This window comes from Octodon degus, unplaced genomic scaffold (genome assembly GCF_000260255.1).
Source record: "Octodon degus isolate 3935 unplaced genomic scaffold, OctDeg1.0 scaffold00065, whole genome shotgun sequence".
Classification (NCBI taxonomy): domain Eukaryota; kingdom Metazoa; phylum Chordata; class Mammalia; order Rodentia; family Octodontidae; genus Octodon; species Octodon degus.
In genome coordinates this window covers 2,805,919-2,826,302 of record NW_004524641.1, presented here as the reverse complement: position 1 = coordinate 2,826,302, position 20,384 = coordinate 2,805,919, and the positions used below count along the sequence as shown (strand labels likewise).

Sequence of the window (20,384 nt, the reverse complement as noted above, 5' to 3'; positions counted from 1 at the left end):
TATTTCCTTGATATCCACCATGTAGATCTAGATAGAATCATGCCATGTAGGGTGCAGAAGTCCATTTGTAGAGCATGCTGGTGGATGTATGTTGTTGCTGTATACAGAAGAATAGCTGAAAGACCCCTTTTGTATACCTCTGTTTCTCCTGTGTTTAATTTGCCCTATTTGGTGGGTTCTTTCCATTCTCGTTCATGGAGTTGTGGTCATTTTGATCCCTCTCTAGAATATCTTTCAGCAGTCTGTGTAGGGTTGGCTTTGTCATCATGAAATTCTTAAGTTGTTCTTTGTCATGGAAGTATTTCACTTCTCCATTATGCTTGAAAGAGTTTGCAGGGTATATCAGTCTGGGTTGGAATTTGTTTTCTTGCAACACTTGTAGTACTTTGCTCCGTGCTCTTTTTGACTTGATTGTTTGTGAAGAGAAATCTGCCGTTATTCTGATGGGTTTTCCTTTAAATGTGATCTGTTTCTTTTCTCTAGCAGTTTTTAGTGTATTGTTCCTGTGCTGAATTGCTGGGATCTTAATTATTATATGTTTAGGCAAGAGCTTAGATTGCTGAGCTATCTCCCCAGTCCCATTTATTATTATATGTCTAGGTGTGGTTTTAATTGGGTTGATGTTATTTGGAGTTCTTTATGCTTCAGTTAGGGCTGGCCAAATAATTCAGTGGATTAAAGTGCCTGCAAGCCAGTGCAGGGGCTAGGGGTTCGATCCCTGGGCCTGCTGTGCTGGCCCTGCCCCTGGGGCACACTGATACGGCAGTTGAGACTGAGCATGGTGGTGCGCGCCTGTAATCCCAGCTCTTGAGAGGCTGTAAACAGGCGGATTACTACAAGTCTGATGTAATAGTGAGTGCCTGAACTCCCTGTAGACCCCTACCTAAAATATAAATATAAATATATATAGCATATAAATTATGTATAACATATCTGTATCTATATCTGTATCTATATCTATCTATCTATCTATCTATCTATCTATCTATCTATCTATGCGCTTTGATTACCTGAATGTCAGATTGTTTCCCCATACCTGGTAAGTTTTCTGCTATTCCTTTTTTTTTCTTTTTTTAGCATTTCTCTTTTAAAGAATTTATTTTACACCTATTATACTACACAGCATGTTTCAAGCACTGACATATAACCCCCTAGTAAGATAAAGCAAAGACAAAAAATCTTATCTTACTAGAAACAAAGATACACCATTACTTCAAATATTACTGCACTTTTAACTTCCATTTGACAAAACATTCATAAATCAGTAGACTACTTAACAGATAACACTTTTAAAGCAGATGAACTGTCCTAAATTGTTTTTTGGCTTATGAATTTTATAGACATATTATTAGCGGTAATGGTGGAGCTGGAGAGTATTGCCCTTTCTCCAGGCTCCACAGTGAGAACAAACCAATAGTATGGTGGAACTTGTGGCCCTTTCCAAGGCCATGATTCTTGTGACTTTCAACTTGATCTTTTTTTTTTTTTGAGGAACCGGGGATTGAACTCAGGCCCTTGCGCTTACCAGGCAAGCGCTTATTCTACTGAGCTATCTCCCCGGCCCTCTGCTATTACTTCTGTCCATATTCTTTTTATATCATTTGTATTGACTTCTTTCTTATTGATGCCTATTAGTCTCACATTGTTCATCTTTGCATCATCTTGCAGATGTTGGATTATTTTTTCCTACATCCTATTTGTTTTTAAGAGATCTTTTCTTCCCTTTTCACTAGCTACAATGGTGTCTTCAAGGTCTGAAAGTCTATTTTCACTTTTGTTCAAACCGTTTTGCCAGCTTGTGATTGAAGTTTTAATTTCCTGTATAGCACTTTGAATCTGCTTCATGCATTCTATTTCTTTCCTATATTGCTCATTCAGGGATTCCATCATTTTTCTATTCTGTTTTTTAAAAAAATTTTTTTTTATCAGTGTCTTCATTTAGAAGCACCTAGTCCTACTTTCATTATAGTTATTTCTTTTTTTACTTCAGAAATTATTTCTGCTCTGATTTCCTCTATACCTTTCTGCAGTTGTTTCTTCACTTCAGAAGCTATTGTTTCAGAGATTTTAGGTGTGTGGTTTCCAACTTTTCTATACTGTTGTCTCCTGCATTTGTTCTAGGTGGGTTTGGGGCCTGACAATGCATTTTGTTCCTTCTCTTTGTCATTTTGTATTGCACTGTCTTCTTTGGTGTAGAGCTTTGATAGAGTTATTACCTTAGTACCAGGTTTGGATCTATGAAGTTCAAACTCGTCCAGGTAGGTGTGGCTTGGGTCTGGCTGTGGTGTTCCACTTCTTCCTGCTGCAGCCCTTGTGGAGGTGAACCCTCTGTGCCACTCTTGCAAGATGTTCTGTACCTGGTTCAGCTGGGTGGGTATTGCTTCTAGCCTCTCTGCAGGGAGTTCTGCGGCAGGGTTCCATACCAGGTGCCAGGCCTGGGCTCTGGATCAAATGAAGATCTGGTGGGTCCTGGGGAGTCCCACTCATTTGGTGGGCCTGGGCTCTGGGTCCATTGAGGATCCAGTGTGCTCCAGGCAGTCTCACTCATGACAGGCTGGGCCTGGGCTCTGGGTCCAATGAAGATCTGGTAGGCCTCGGGTGGTCCCACTCACATGCTCGGTCTGGGTCAATGAGCAGCACAGAATTCTTTGAAGTGGGCAAAAAGCAAGGGAAGAAAAAGTATTAATTAGTTAAAAGAATAAAATACTTTAAAGAACATTAAAATGGTATTGAAAGATACCTGTAAGAAAATAAAAAAGCACGTTACAGTAAGAAAAATGTATAGTAATCTCTCATTTTATGAAACATTAACAGTTCTGATACATCAGTAAGAAAATGAAAATAACTAGAAAAAAAATGACCAAAAACCTTGAACTGGTTTAAATAGAACTACCGAAATGTGCTCTTTTTTTTGGCCAACTCAGCCCACCTTGCAGGGGATCAAACCGTGGTCCCCTGTGCCTGCCTAGGCTTGCCTAAGCAGGTGCTTTAAACCACTGAACTATCTCACCAGCCTGAGAATATCCAAATGGACAATAAACATAAATAGATGCTTAATATTATAGGTAATTAATGAGGTTCAAGTTAAAACTGAAATGAGGTACCAGTAGAATATCTGCTTTGATTACAGAACTTCTGTTTTGTTCTTTTAAAAAATAGATTTAGGTCATATACCTCAATGGACTAAATCACCTGCTTGGAGGTGGGGGGAAATGCAGTGCCGGGCACGCCCCCAGGGTGCACTGAGACAGCAGTTCAAATTGGGCGTGGTGGTGCACTCTGTAATCCCAGCACTTGGAGGCTGATAACAGGAGGATCACTCTGAGTCTGATCTGTGTAGTGCGACCCTGTAGATCCTGCTCTAAATACATTTAAAAAAAAAAAAAAAAAAAGCTTACTACTGTGTCATTCACTAGGAGAATATGTTTTCTATTAGCCCTTCACCTAGTTATTCTAGCTGCTGGAAAGTCCTGTGTGCTGTTTCTTCTATCTTGGGTCTCTTTGGGCTGGTTGTCATTAATTGCCCTTTTGAATTACAGATCCCAGGTTGGGGAGATAGCACAGTAGATCTCAGACGTTGAATTATGTAGGCCTCAGTGCCTAAAGCAAATAAGCTACCTCAGTCCTGAGACAGACATCCTGTCTGGTTAAGGTCAGCTATTAGTTGCTAGGCAATCTTGTGTCATGTGTTACTAACTGCAAAAGTATAAATAAAGGACCATTTTTTGTTGTGAAAAAAAAAAAACAAACAAAAAAACAACTTGAGTTATGGATCCCGTTTTCTTGTTTATGCATGTGTAGTAATCTTGCAGTGTATCCTGGATGTTGTGGTTGTTATGCTGTAGAAATTCGGGATTGTTACATTGTTCTGCAGAAGTTTTTCTTTTTTAAAATCAGACAGTTAACTTGATTGACTGCAAACTCGATATTCTGTCCCATTATAGTGGTAAGCAGCTGAATTGTCTGTTGCATTCTTTTAGGTTTAGTGGCCTGTTTGGAAGACTTCAGTACATAGAGTACTTCATACACATGTGAGTCAGGGTCAGTTGGACATTTGGACAAAGCTGATACGTAGGGCCCTTTCTAACTCTGGCTTTCATCTGTACTTTCCAGATGCTATTGTTGACTTCAAACACTCTGCTGGCTTTTTAAGCCAGAAAAACTTGGTTTTCAGTATTTTTATTACCGTTTTTGGTACCAGCAGGGATTTTCTCTCAGGCTAGCAGCTAGTTTAAAAAAAAAAAAAAAAAAAAAAAAACACCCTCAAAACCCTTTTCCTTTTTCTAAAAGTAGCACATTCCTTTCCTCCTATTTTTGTCTGCTTTTGGTCTATTTACAGTGTTTTTATTTATGTATTTTTATGTATGGGGCCTACAGGGTCTTACTATGGAGATCGGACTCGTAGTGATCCTCCTGTTTTTAGTCTTCCAGTGCTGGGATTATAGGCGCATGGCACCACGCCCAGTCTCAGTTGCCATCTCAGCATCCCCTGGGGCCAGCATGGCATGGCAGGCCAGGGATTGAACCCTGGCCCTGCGCTCTGACTAGGCAGGCAACTTTAATCCACTGAGCCATCTGGCCAGCCCTTACAGTATCTTTAGATAGTTGGGTTTTGTTTTTTTATTGCAGAGTTTATTTTATATTTGAGAAGATTGCTTCAGAAGGAGTTTCTTGGTCATAATGGAGACCATAAGCTTCAAATTTAAGTGAAAATACTTTGCTCTAATTTTTTTTTTGTTTTTGTTTTTTGTTTTTTCTACACTAGGTACCCTCTTAGTGGTGTGGCGTTACCAACTTTTAAAGATTGGATCCAAAATACCTTTGAAACAAATATGGACCAAAAATCTACCTCTAAAGTAAGTAAATAAGAATAATTACTATCAAACATACCTGTGCTTCTCATCCCAAATTTATTAGATTTATCTTTGTGATTTGTTGTATTTGCTTTAATATGGTTGTCATAGGCTTTTATTATGAAACCTATCAATTTATGTTGGCTTTGTTAGGCTTTGTGAGTATAGTTTTCTGTGTTACAGATCTGTTCCTAATTTCAGAATTTTTGTGAGATATTTGGCATTTAAAAAATCATCTTTGATCTTTGGCTATATTTAAGAAGTGGGAATAATAACTATTTTACCTTTTACAGAGTAATGTGAAATACAAATTAATTAATACGTGAGAGTACTTTGTTACAAAGAGTTACTATTTAAATGATAACAGACATTTTAAAATAGTAGATTTGGGCTGGAGAGATGGCTTGGTGGTCTAAGTGCCTGCCTGGCAAGCACAAGGACACGAGTTTGATCCCCAGTCCTGCATGCTGTGCTGACCTTGAAACTCTGAATGCACTGTGCCAGCCCTGAAACCAGGTGTGGTGGTACATGCCTATAATCCCAGCACTGGGGAGGCTGAGATAGGAAGATCATTATGAATCTGAACTGTGAAGTAAGACCCTGTATCAAATAAAAAATAAAAATAAAAATAAAAATAGTAGATGGACAGTAATCTAGGATAAATGTAGAATACTTTAAAAATCTAATGTTATATTTACTGTGTTAGAATGTGAAATATTTTAAGATTTAAAAATATAAAAGTTTGATTAAGATATGGATGATAATAGAATTTTAGTTTGGTCAGGTGGCTGCATTTTTCTGCTTAAAAAACTAAATTGTATACATAACATCAGTGTAATATTTAATATTCTTATACAGTTTTCCTGTTGTTTTGCTATCTGTAATATATTCTGCCTCTCTCTCAGCTGGATGTTAAGTTTCATGAGCACAGCAGCCATGTCTTCCATGATAGCTTCCACAGCATAATACTAAGAGGGAGTCATGGTTAAAGAAACTTGTAGATTTGCTTTTTTTTTTTTAAAATTTTATTTTATTTATTTATGCGTGCGTGTGTGTGTGTGTGTGTGTGTGTGTGGCCAGCTCAGCCCACCAGGGGGCGGGGCTGGCTGGCATGTGGTGCTGGGGGATTGAACCGCGGTCTCTTGCTTTGCTAAGCTTGTTCTAAGTAGGTGCTTTAGACCACTGAGCCATCTCACCAGCCCCATAGATTTGCTTTTAAATGTACTATTACATTAGTGTATTTTTTTTACATTAGTGTATTAATAAAATAAAACTGAGTAACTAATTTCTCCTCAAAGTAAATTATTATAACTTTTCTTGTCTTTTTTCATCTTGTAAATTCTTTTTTCTTTCATCTATTTATGATTACTGTTTCTGACATTGACATAATGTATTCACAGTTTTTGCTAGTTTTAGCTTTTGAATACTTTTTTTTATAATTTAAAAAATTAATTGATATACTTTGTTGGAGTTCTTTTGTAATTTTTTTCTACTACAGGATATTTATATGAGGTCAAGGTTTCCTTTTTTCTGTTTATCTCATTCCTGTATCCCCCATATCTAGTTTACATTATATTTTTATTTTTTATTTTTTATTGTTTTCATTTATGTATTTGGTGCAGGGACTCACTATGCAGCTTGGATTTGTAGTGATCCTCCTGTGTTAGGCATTCCTAGTGCTGGGATTATAGGCGTGAACTACCACACCTGAAATCGTTTGCCCACTTAGCGTGCCCCAGGGGTGAGTGTGTGTGTGGGGGGGGCAGCACGACATGTGGAACCGGGGATTGAACCCTGGTCCCTGCTCTTGCCAGAGCTGATGCTTAGTCTGCTGAGCTATCTTGCCAGCCCTAGCTTAGGTTATAGTAGACAATCAATAAGTATTATATGAATGAATGTAGTACCTCAGTAAGAATTTATAGAAATATATGTTTTTTCTTATATTTCTTCAGCTTTCTTTTTCATAACTGCTGTACCATAGCTTTATTTTATTTATTTATTTTTTGGCTATACATGCTATTAGGTACTTTTCATACACATACAGAGATATACACAATAGCATATATCACCTGCTTTCCTTATGGTAGCAATACACATTTGGTAATGATAATTTCATTTAACCATAAGGAAAACAAAGCTGACAGAAGTTGAATGATATGCCCAGTGTCACATGGCTTTAACTTTGAAATTTAGATTTTCAGATACTTGTTAGATGAAATTATCAATTTTATGAGTCTTAAAGCCTATGAAAAGATTTTGTAACTTAATATAAAACTTTGTTTTAACCATTTTTAAATGGTTATTAAAGAATAAGAAATGATACATTTTATCTACAGGTAAAAAAAGTAGATAATGCAATTCACAGGTAGGTTTTTCCCAGTCTTCTTAATCTAAAGTTGAAAATTTCAGACTTTGCTGTCTTACCTGTTCTTGATTGTAGTTTGATTGCAAAATGATGACAACGTAGAGCATAGGAGCAAAGAGAAAGCACAGGGTTTCTGTAACTTATGTTACAGGATATGATTAACCAGATCTTCTGTATTCTGTAATCGGCTACTATCACCAAGTTGATTTCTGTGTACATCTCTTGATATTTTCCTATTTCTGTCTTTGAATATAAAAAAGAAATCTATATTATATAGTCATTTTCCTTTACTGGAGTATTCAAAATTTATTTTCTAGAAATAAGTTAAAGAAACTACTTTTATTTTTTTAGGCATCCTTAAATCCTAGTGATACACCTCCTTCTATTGTAAATGAAGATTTTCTTCATGAACTTAAAGAAACCAGTATTTCATATTCACAAGAGGCAGATGATCGAGTATTTAGAGCTCATGGTAAGCTATTTTACATTTTAATATATATATACTTTTAATTAAACATTTTTCCTCTAAGATGTTTTTGCATTTTTCTTTTTCAAACCACAAAACAGGTCATTGTCTTCATGAGATATTTTTGCTCAGGGAAGGAATGTTTCCGCGAATTCCAGATATAGTTTTATGGCCAAGTAAGTTGCTTTTTTTCTTTGTATCATTAATCTGATTTCTTTTCTTTTCTTTTTTTTTTGGCGGAACCAGGGATTGAACTCAGATCCTTGTGTTTGTTAGTCAAGCGCTTATCCTACTGAGCCATCTCCCCAGCCCCTTTCTTTGTATCATTAAATCAGTATCGTTGAATCTTAGGTAAAGGTAGTATTGGAAATACACATTTCTTAACATATGTCATAAAAATATCAGTAGCTATAGCCCTAAAATGTTTATCAAAATTCCAAAGCCTTTTCTTTTTAAAATGTTATTCTTGCACATTTATTATTGTTATTGCACACCTACAGAGTATGGGTCTCATTATGACATTTTCATACATGAATATCATAACCTTTTATTTTAGCTTTCCCCAGTGGAACCTTTTCTTCATCTGATCATCCTGAGTTGTTAGTTTTAAGAATTGATTTTGTTGTTCACAGTTATGTCTTCATGTTTGTAGATAATTGTATTTGGTAGTCAGTAGGAAAATATATCTTTGGTTAATCTTGAAGCTTAGTGAAATTATCAAATGTATGATATATTCAGATATATAAAATTAGTTAACTTAATTGAGTTTTTAAAAACACTGATTTGTTCACATTAGCTTGAGCTTAAAGGCAGAGTTAAATGGTAAAACAAATTATTTTAAATAAATGTATATTTATATACTTACTGCCTTTGAAATGAGTGAGAACTTTGGATTTGGCTTGAGATAGATGATGGATGAGGTTTCTGTTATTTTAGTCTTTGTACGATTAGGTGCTATACAGGTATTTTTTTAAAAAACTCATCTTTGTTAGCAGGTAGTTTAAAGTAGGACAGGTATACTATTCCTTACTGTGATTGCATTTTTTAAAAGTTCCACTGGTTTCTGATCCCTTTTCTCTTCAGAGTTTATATTTTATTTTATTTTACTTATTTTATGATTCTTCAACTTGGTAGGGACTATGTGAAGGAAAAATACTTTAATGTGGTGATACAGGGTAGTTAAGATAACAGGAGGTATAGACCCCAGGGTATATGCATCAAAGATGAAACTTAGTTTCTTGACACCTGTGCTTTTGGATAATTATAAAATAAATTTTTTGTCTTTAATGTAAAAATTTAGTTGTTCATAAAATACCATGAAATAGAAGTAATATTATTTGTTTGCCTGCTTAGTTTTTAGTATTTTTAGGCTACTTTATCTACAAAGACTTGGAGAAAGTTTATCTATTTCTTAACTGAAAAACAAAGTAAAATTTATCAGTTTTTATTTCTCACAGAAAACTTAATAAACCATCCTTTGATATACTTTGAGAACTTTCAAGTGTGCCTTCTAGATACTTTCTTTTTTTATTTTATTTTATTTGTTCATTTGTGTGTGTGTGTGTGTGTGTGTGTGTGGCCAACTCAGCCCACCAGGGGGCGGGGCTGGCTGGCATGTTGTGCTGGGGGATTGAACTGCAGTCCCTGTGCTTTGCTAAGCTTGTTCTAAGTAGGTGCTTTAGACCACTGAGCCATCTCACCAGCGCCTCTAGATATTTTCTTCATGTTCGAGTATTAAAAGAGAATACTATCATCCATGTCTTGCTTTAAGAAATCCAAAAAATATTTTAAAAATTCCATATTTAGGAAAAAGATGAAATTAATTAATTATCACAAACATTTTTTGTGCTTTGTACAGTCCTTCCCATTTGGTTTTCTTTAAAAATTTCTTTTCTATGCTAATTTCTAGTCCAAGCCCTTTAATTAGTGCATGTGTAATTCATTATAATAGTTTTTTTTTTTAACCGAACTGGGGATTGAACTCAGGCCCTTGTGCTTGCCAGGCAAGTGCTTATTCTACTGAGCCATCTCCCCAGCCCATCCCCTACACTCTTGGGAGATGGATTTTTGTGGATAAATTGCTTCATTTGTCTTTTTTCATATTTTAAGAATCTACTAAATAAATGGTGTTTTTATTACTAGACGAATGAATTTTATAATGTTATTCTGTTGAATCTCCTAGTAAAAAGACCTCTTGAACTCAGGCCCTTGTGCTTGCCAGGCAAGCGCTTATTCTACCGAGCCATCTCTCCGGCCCTATAAAAAGACCTCTTGGAAATAGGTTGTTTCCTACCATTGTATCAGTTTGTTGAAGCCCTAATTTAATGTAAATTTTCTGTTATGATGAAATCCAAGTTTTCCTTTGCATGAAGACATTTTAAATTTTATTGTTACGTTTTAGATGTGTATAATGATAACATTCATCATATGGAATTTGTAACTGTATGATCTGTCTTGCTTCTTTTTTTTTCCCATTCCCCTCCCCGCCCTTCAAACTGAGGGCAATTTTTTTTCTGCATAATTTTATTGAGAAACAAATAGCAGTGAGACAGTTTCAAATCAAGTTGGTAGGGCAGTTTCAATAATTAACACATTGCATACATTCTTCCTAGTGGTTAATTACTGTACAAAATGCGGACATGATATCCTATTTCCAAACACCATTAGAACGAATCCCTGTATTCATTAAGAGAATGTAACTATATATCTATCCTAACCATTTTGAATACACAGATACAAAATGGACATTCATCTGTATCCCCTTTTTTGTTTAGTTCCATCATTTGAATATTATAGGTGTGGGAACTCAGCAAAATATTCCAAAAGAGTCCAGTAGTCCATAACAGAAAAGTATAAAAACGAAGTATAAATAGTAAAGCCATGCTGTTATGTTGAGCTGTAGGGGACTCTGGTCAACAGTTTCTGACATTGCCAGTCAAGTAGAAGACCCAATACTATTATGAGGGCAATTTTTGAGGAAGTGTATTTTTAGGCAGTGCGACAATTTAAAGCAGTTCCATTGAGTAGAGGTAGCTGTCCCATCTTGCATTTAAATACACACATCACTACCTCAATGAAATTTGTTGTTGTTCACTTTAATTTGAATCTGCATTCTATATGTTGCTTTAATTAATTCGAATCTGCATTCTATATATTGCTTTAATAGAATGTATAGGATTTAAGAATTAAGACTTATATATAAGTTCTCTCCTTTGAGCTCATCCTTAAAGCAGGATTTTCACTTTTGTGACATCGTCCAGTACAGATATCATAGTTATTTTGATTGTCATATTATGGGACACCCGTAACTTAAAGGAGGAGTGTATATTTTAGCTCACATTTGAAGAAGTTTCAGTCCAAAGTAGGCTGGCTGTAAGGCAGGTTCGCATGGCTGTGTACAGAGGAGAACAACAGTTCATGGCATAGCATGCAGGAGGCAGCAGGAAACACAGCAGCAAGCCTTCCTTTCCCTTTAATCCCATCCAGGCTACATGCTTATTGGTTGGGAGCACACATACCTAGGGTGGCCTTCCTATTATCTGTACCTAGGACTGAGCTCAACCAATCACTGAATTAATTTAGGTATCACACTCTTCATCCATATTCACACACCTGGATCTACCCACCTCCAAATAGCCCATCCTATGAGTGCATGTAGCTATAGGGGACATCTGCTTACAAGTTGTAACAGTAGTTTTACCATTAGTTTGGCTAGATGGTTAGTCATTCTTAAGTCTTTTTTTTCTTTTGATACTGGGGATAGAACTCAGGACCTTACACTTGCCAGGCAGGTGCTTGTGCCACTGAGCTATCTCCCCGGCTGGTTAGTCGTTCGTGTAGTACATGTTTTTCATGGTAGGTATGCTTAGCAAACTAAAGTTTTTTTTCTTAGCAATAGAATGTTTTAGAAATTGCCTTTCTTCTTTAATTTTATGCACAATTTTCAGTGACTTAATTTCTAGAATTTTGGGCCTGTGAAAATACAGACTAGTTACTGTTCCAGTTACTAAGGATAACAATGAGTAAAATAAAGAAATACCCATTCTTAGGTGACTGGGATTTAGTGGTGGGAACATACAAATACACAGCATTATGATAGTGATAGCAAGAATAAATCATGCAAGAAGATATAATGGAGGGCTGGGGAAATAGGTCAGTGGCATAAATGCTTGCCTGGGAAGCTCAAGATCCTAAATTGGATCCCCAGTACCAAAAAAGAAAAAGAAAATACAATGGAAAACAGTGGGTAATAGGTAGATGGGTTGTGATGTTTCAGATACAATGATCAGGGATATCTCTTGGTTAGCTGGCCTTCACAGAATGTAGCTTTGTCTTTTAGAGATTTTTAACAGATAAATTCTAGTGTTGTATTAATGTATAATTCATAAAATTTTTTATTACAAGTAATCTGAAAATTTGAAAATGAATTTTGTAAAAAATTAGAATGGGCTGGGTGTGTGGCTCTGTGGTAAATGCTTGTTTAGCATATGTGAGACCCTGGGTTTTATCTGTAGAACCCCCTCAAAAAAGATGAATGACATGTATTTATAGCTTTATGGTAGCTGAGAAATAATAATAGCAGTATTTATATAGCATAATTTTTGCTTTCATAAATGTACATTATTATGTCTAGTTTTCTTAACATCTGTATTTCTTTGCTAGGATCCTAGTAACTAATACTGGACGTTATAGAGCATAGTCCATAGTCCAGAAAAATTACATATACACACACACACACATACACACACACATATTTTACTAGACTCAGGAAATATTTATCTGTTTTTGTAGAATTAGGATTGAAACCAGGACTTTACAGCATAGAAAATCTCTATTTTTAATGAAAATATGATAGCTAAGTATGTGTATTTGGATTTGATATGCTGTAACTGACAACATTACATAAGATATCTTGTAAGATATTAATGTTTGGAAATTAAAGGAAATCTTTATTATTTTTATGACTTTTTTGTAAGTCTGAAATTATTTCAAAATGAAAGGTTAGAAAAAAAACCCATCTTTTAATACAGCTGTTTGTTAATCAGTGAATAAATGAAGGAAAAATTTACATGCTGAAGAACTTTGTATAAACCCTTGTATTATAAGGTTACCCAGATAGAAATCACATCCCAGTAATTACTTTGTTTTCTTTTTCTTTCAATAGCATGTCATGATGATGTAGTTAAGATTGTGAATCTAGCATGCAAATACAACCTTTGTATTATACCAATTGGCGGTAGGTATTGTGCTTTTCAAAATTTAATATGATATAAATAGTTCTTTTTAAAATATTCATGTCATCTCCTGAATAGAAATATTTTTGTATTTATGATGTAGTTATTTCTAAAAATTGATTTATGGTGTTCATTTCTGCTCTGAGAAATTCTACCTAAACTGTTTGAGACATCTTATAACCCTTAATTCATGGATTTTTCTTGTATGTACAGTTGAAGCTGTTTATAATGGCTGACCGAGAAGTTGCTCCTAGCCAGGCATGGTGGTGCATGCCTGCAGTCCTACCATTCTGGGAGGCAGAGACAGACAGGTGGATACAAGTTTAGCCTTAACCTGGGCAACTTAACAACTTAAGTAAAACTCCATCTCAAAATACAAATAAACAGATGTAGCTCAGTGTAAAAAGAAATAAAAAAAGTTCTTGATTTAGAGAGAATTTTATTTTTCAAAGGGTAAATATTATACCTATTATAATTTTTTGAGAAACAGAGTAATCAGAAGACGTGCAGATTAAAAAATCACCAGTGTTGGGGCCAGGGAGATGGCTCAGTGGAATAAGCGCTTCCCTGGCAAGCGCAAGGACCTGAGTTCAATCCCTGGTTCCGCAAAAAAAAAAAAAAAAAAAAAAAATCACCAGGGTATGGTGTGCTGGCCCTGTAACTGTGTGTGGTGGTGCACACCTATAATCCCAGTGCTGGGGAGGCTGAGACAGGAGGATCACTACAAGTTTGAACTGTGTAGTGAGACCCTGTACCAAATAAATAAAAATTGAAAAACAAAATCATCAGGGGCTGGGGATACAGCTCAGTGGCACAGAACCTTCCAGGTAAGCACAAGGTCCCAAATTCGATTTCTGATATGAAAAAAGAAAAAGACAAAAAAGATCACTGGTACAGTGATGAACAAATCAATATTTTTTAATACAGAAAAATAATACTATTTTGCATTTTAAAATGAATTTGAGTTGTTTTGATCTTCTATTAACTACATTTTTTGAACTACATTGTTTTAACAACTTATTTGATGTAATCAGATTACACATGTTTAAATTAAAAAAGAAATTATCCTGAAAAGACACATTGCATTAATCCCCCTCAAAATACTCCTCATTTCATACTTATATCATTCCACTTTCTGAAGCAGCTCTAGAAGTACTCTTTCATGAGTATCTCTGATTGCACTATCATGGGTGCCTCAATGTCCACAATTGATTAAAAATTTTTTTCTGTGAAATAAAAACATTATGGTATGTTTTCATCTACCTTGTTTCCTGGTCCTGGTGCATTGTAACTTTTGACTTCTCTCCAAAGTCAAAATGACCATGATTAAATTTAATCAGGGATCAAGGCAGCCGTGAGAGCACCAACCAAAGATACTCATGAAAGATGGTGTGTTTTAGAGCTGCTTCAGAAGATGAGAAGAAAGATAAGTGTTTTTGAAGCAAAGAGGAGGGTTCTGAAGAGATTAACAGTAATGTATAAGTGTGTTTGAAGTTTCAGAGGAGGGTTCTGAGGGATTAACAGTAATATATTTTTTACTGTGATAAATTTTTAAAAACTTCATCTAATATATTTCACCTGCAGTGACAAAATTAGCACTGATGGAATGGGAATGGGAGCTCAGCAGTTGTTGGAGCGCCACTGTCTGTTGAGTTCATGCAAACGATACTACAGGAAATTAAAACAAGGCCCTGTACTGCCACTTTATGAAACATTTTTTGATTGTAGATGATAGTACAAGCAAATATTTACTGATCAAAGCTATTATGTTCCTAACTGGCAATTCGTGGTCTGGTACTGTGAATTAAACTATTCTTACCAATAAATTACGCACTCCCAGATAACCCTGAATCAACACTTCCCTTCTTAGGGAAGGTGACCTCCACATATTTTCTCCCATATAAAATGTATGGAAGTACCAGTTAAAATTTTATTCTGATACAGGGTGCTGCAGATGTAGTTAACTAAAAGCATTCTTTATTTGTATTAAGAAAACATTTTTGTTTGACGGCTGTGTTAAGCGAGAACAACAATATGCTACTCATTGTTTGTATTAAAAACACTTTTTCATCAAATAATATAAAAATTGTGTTTAAATGTTTAGACTCTAACTTGTTTCTATTCTATTAAAATATTTTTATGTGAAAGTATGTTACTTTAAATGATAACTGAATTTCATAAAGGTGGAAAGGACTTAATAGTATCTTTAGTTGTATATGATGAGTCTTGCTTTTTCAAGTTACTTTTTCACAATAATCATTAGTTTAGAACTTTTCTAATTATGTTTTTGGAGTTCTACAAATTGCTAGGGACTTCACTTGAGTGTGTCATGTCCAGGGGATGGAGCCATGTCCTATTGCTTTCAGTTCCATAATACTGCTTCATTTTGGCACACAGCATAAAAATAAAGGTGAGTTTGCTTTTAGCTTGTTAGCTTTTGCAAACTGTTTTTTGCAATAGAAATAGGTGTGACTATCATAGTGGGTCTAACTATATATTTTTAGAGATTTACCCTAGAAGTGTAGCTGAAAGTCAAATACATTAAAAATAAACTTGTTGCTTCCCATTTTGGCAGGAGGAACAAGTGTTTCGTATGGCCTCATGTGCCCTGCAGATGAGAGAAGAACAATAATTTCTTTGGATACTTCACAAATGGTATATAATTAAGATGTATTTGAAGATAATTTGTGTGTAAAACATTGTCTTTAGGACTCTGCTTCAGTTGTCATTTTAAAAAGATTTCTATTTTGTTTTTTTTTTTTAAATTTTATTCATTTATGTGTGTGTGTGTGTGTGTGTGTGTGTGGCCAGCTCAGCCCACCAGGGGGCGAGGCTGGCTGGCATGTGGTGCTGGGGAATTGAACTGCGGTCCCTGTGCTCTGCCAAGCTTGTTCTAAGTAGGTGCTTTAGACCACTCAGCCATCTCACCAGCCCCAAAGATTTCCATTTTGTTTCAATATATTTTATCATATTTTAGCCTTCAGGTATGCAAAAGCTGAGTTCTTTTTGCTAAGGTACATATCTTGATACTATGAGTTAGCATGTGAAATTGATCATTTGAGAAGCGTAAATTGGAATATTAACATGTTAGATGACTTGGTTTCTGTTATTAGAAACAACAGATATTAAGTTAATTTGAATAACCCAAACTTGCTTCTCTCCCAAACTTACACTTATGATGTCATATTTTTGTGTGGTGATTTGTGAAAGATGTAATTTTGGTAGGATTACATTCTAAAGATTAGACTCATTGTTGTCCAACAATTGAGAATTGAACCCAGGACCTTCACACTGACTCCCTACCATTTTTTTTATTGTTTATTTTGAGATGAGAGATTTTTGAGATGTTAACTTGCATAGGCTATGCTCCTGCTCAAAGTACTGGGATTTTAGATATGTGCCCTCAGGCCCAGTTAAGAAGTCTGTTTTTAGTACTACAAAATAACTTATGAAGATATTTATATTAATAATTAATATGTGTGTCAGGCCAAGATAATTACTTGCATAAACTAAGAAGTGAAATTTAGTTCAGATTAATATTAATTCAGATTAATATGTGCATAAAGAAGAGTCTGTGCTTCAAACCAACTCCTGCATCATACACTGCCTTTGTTACTGTGGCATGTTATATAGTAAGGGATAGGTTGAGCATCTTTCCTATGTGGGTGGTAACAGGAAACCCTACTTGCTTAATCTCTACCTTGTAACGTTTTGCTTACTAGTTCCTAGAGGTGAGAGTTCTGTCTTCCTTTTCAACAGAATCGAATTCTCTGGGTGGATGAGAACAACCTCACAGCTCATGTAGAGGCTGGTATAACAGGACAAGAGTTGGAAAGACAGGTATGTTATCCCTTTAATTAAAGTTTTCTAAACCACTGTGTCCTCTTACCATGATCATGTATTTACTCAGTGAATTTGCTCAGCTGCTTATTTGACTCAGGCATTGAGCTAGAGTCTTGCATTGAGCTAGAGTGTGAGAGCATAGAACTAAGTAAGACATCATCCTCTCCCCTCAGCTACCTGGTATTAGGGTGGAAAGTTAGGCAAATGACAACTGATAGTTGAAAGAGAATTGCTGTATGGAGAGTAAATTCAGGGTGTGTTGTTCTATGGGTTGGGCTACGTGGGGAAAACTTGGCCAAAGAAGGTGTCACATAGGATTCCGCATTAAAATCAGATTTTAGAATGAGTCAGTTAGCTCCCCCCACCAGAAAAAAAGGGTGAGGTAGAGAAAACAGTTTGGTCAGAAAGGAGCAAGTACAGAGGGAGCAGTTAGAAAACTTTAAGGGTGGCTTTTTCTTTGGGGGCACTACAGATAACTGGCAAAGGTACAAGTTGTGACCCAAAAGTATGGTGAGTGTTTAAATTTAAGAATTATTAAATTGTGATTAACTCCCTATCTTAACTTCCTCCCCGGTATGTCCCCTTGCTTTGAACACATGTATCCCAACATTTTTGCCACTTCCTAAAGAAGCAGTAGAAATCTTTGTGTCTTTAAGTTGTGCAGTTTTGTTTGATTCCTTTAATGTCCTGAATTGATTGAAAATGTTTTCATAGTTTTTTTGATTTTGTGAAAGGACTGGAGGTTATGTGGTGTTAGAGCTATTGATAGAGGTAGAGTAGGCCACACTGTAGTGTTTTTTACAACTTGCCTTTCTGTTGGATGACATTGGACAGTAACATTCACCATTTTTTTAATTGTACCTCATAAAGACACTTGTGAAAGAGGACTTCCAGAACTGCTTCAGAAAGTGGCAAGATTGATGGTATAAGTGTGTTAAAAATGAGAGGGAGTGTTTTGACAGGGTTTTATGATTGTATGTCTTCTACTATAAATAACTTTCCTAATTTAAACATATTCCATATATTTTGATCACACCTCTTATACTGTATATATATGGGAAAACACATATTTGTGGTATTTGTATATTGGGTGGGAGTGAAGTAGTAGTAGTAAAGAGTAAAGTATGGAAAATAGAACACGTCATATTATAAAGAGCCTTATAAAGACATTTTTAGAAGTTTGAACTTTGTGTTTGAACAGTTTTGGCTACTGTATGTAGGATCATAGGGCTATGTAAAGGCTGGCTAAGAGACTGCTGTAATAATTTAAACAAGATTTGAAGTGTCTTGATATAAAGTAGTAGGAATGGACCAAAATGGAACAAATTGGAAATAGAATTCTCAGATCTTGGTGATAAATTATGCTAGTTGGGTGGGTGTTGATATTTACTGTTCATTGAACTTTTCAGCACATAATTTTATTGAAAACTTTCAATGTGTAATTTCACAAGTAGTGACACTCTAGAGTCCTACTAGCATTTTGGGGGGATCCGAAGTAAATTTTGGAAAATCTCAGGTTTTCTTCATGGGTTCTTAGCAGGTTATTGTTAAAGTGAATTGGTTGAATTTTCCTCAAATGTGGTCAAGATGGTTGTAAGTTAGCTTTTATAAAGAAAATTGAGAAAGTTTAATTTGTGATTACTAACCACAAATTAAATTTGTGACTTACTAACTACTTAGGTCATAGAAACCCATCTCTCCCCTTAACCTTTATGAGAGCATGGAGAAAGATAGGATGTGATTGTTGACCTCGTCTTTAGCGTTTCTTCCCCTCTTTCTTCAAATGGTTTTTGAAGTTGGTCCACTTGTGGTCAGCTCTGCTTGAAAAGGTTAAAAAAGCTATTCTATTTTTGATTTAGTGCAATAAGATGCAGATCAGTAGAATAAAACTCAACGTATTTCCTGAGGTGTTGTTAAAGATCTTCAAATATGTTAGGGTTTTATGTAAGTCAAGATAAAAGTTGTTGGGGCTGGGGAGATGGCTCAGTAGAATAAATGCTTGTGTGGCACTTATTATTTTAGCTTATCATGAACCTAAGTGACGAGAATCTGGTATTTATGTCTGTCTGAGGCTTATCAGGATACATTTTTAAATAACAAAGAATGGTCTTTTATGTATCCAATTATACATTTTTTATTGTAACATTTGACACAGTATTTTAACCTTTATACGTTTTCTTTTTCTTTTTTTAAAGGTTAAAATTAAGATGCAATGAAGGTATATCCTTGAAATTCAAATGACATTTTTCTAGAGTAGGAACTTCTGATGTTTGCTGATGTTGAACTTTTTTGCTCCTTAGTTTAACATCTTCATTAGATTTTTGTGTCCTTCAGTTTCTACCTCAAATGAAATAACCAGCTTAAAAATGTCCTGCCTTTTTCTTTTAGAAGTTTTCATATGACAATAATATAGTACTTGGATAGCAGCTTTTAATTTCTGTAGCTTTTAAATTGCATTGAGTTTAATATATACACAATTTGAGGGAAGTCAGTAATGGTCTGTTATGACTGGGAGATTTTTTCATATTTATTATTGGCTATTTTATTACTTTTTTCCCTTAATTTTATTGAGAAACAAATAGCAATGAGACAGTTTCAAATCAAATTGGTAGGACAATTTCAATAACACATTGCATACATTCTTCCTAGTGGTTAATTGCTGTACAAGATGCGGACATGATATCCTATTTCCAAACACCATTAGAACAAATCCCTGTATTCATTAAGAGAATGTAACTATATATCTATCCTAACCACTTTGCATACACAGATACAAAATGGACATTCATCTGTATCCCTTTTTTTGTTAAGTTCCGTTATTTGAATATTATAGGTGTGTAAACTCAGCAAAATATTCTAAAAGAGTCCAGTAGTCCATAGTAGTATTGGGTCTTCTGCTTGACTGGCAATGTCAGAAATTGTTGACCTGAGTCCCCTACAGCTCAACATAACAGCATGGCTTTACTTCTTATACTTCGTTTTTATACTTTTTTGCTGGATGGTTAAGACCAAGGTAAAGCAGAACCTATGCAACAAGAGTTGTAGCTTTTGGGTTATTTTATTACTTAATAGTATAGGAATGTGTCTTTTTTTTTTGCCAGTTCAGCCTGCCCTGAGGGCGGGTGCCGGGGATGAATCTGCAGTTCCCTGTACCTGCCTTAAGTTTGCCTAAGTAGGTGCTTTAGACAAACACTGAGCTATCTAGCCGGCACCAGTGTAGGAATATGTGACTTCAGTTTTTTCATAGGGTCATTATCACTAATAAACCTCATACTATTTTTCTTCATTTTATATATTTGGTATGGGGTCTCACTACGCAGCTCAGACGCATAGTGATCCTTCTGTTTTCAGCCTCCCCAGCGCTGGGATTACAGGCATATGCCACCATGCCTGGACTCTGTTGCTGGCCCAGCATGCCCTGGGGGTGGGGGAGGGCACTGCATGCAGGACAGGATCAAACCCTGGTCCCTGTACTTGCCAAAGCAGGTGCTTAGTCCACTGAGCTATCTCACAGGCCCTTGTTTGTTTTTTAATATTAGCTCTTACTGAACTTCAGCTGTAATTTCTAGCTGTGTGATCTTGAGCGAGTCATTGTCCTTCATTCTAGTTTCAAAATGGAAATG

The 20,384-nt window shown here is 35.6% G+C and overlaps 1 protein-coding gene across 1 annotated transcript in view; it reads left to right on the top strand.

Annotated features, from left to right (window-relative positions):
• The window catches only part of Agps (alkylglycerone phosphate synthase), a gene marked incomplete at its 5' end in the record, with an annotated part of 138,312 nt that overhangs the window by 31,284 nt on the left and 86,644 nt on the right, over positions 1 to 20,384 (top strand). The window contains 6 exons of the mRNA XM_023719180.1: positions 4,766 to 4,856; positions 7,570 to 7,690; positions 7,786 to 7,860; positions 12,849 to 12,920; positions 15,494 to 15,573; positions 16,678 to 16,758. Of these exons, the coding sequence (XP_023574948.1) occupies positions 4,766 to 4,856; positions 7,570 to 7,690; positions 7,786 to 7,860; positions 12,849 to 12,920; positions 15,494 to 15,573; positions 16,678 to 16,758 (520 nt within the window). The remainder of the gene's footprint in view (positions 1 to 4,765; positions 4,857 to 7,569; positions 7,691 to 7,785; positions 7,861 to 12,848; positions 12,921 to 15,493; positions 15,574 to 16,677; positions 16,759 to 20,384) is intronic.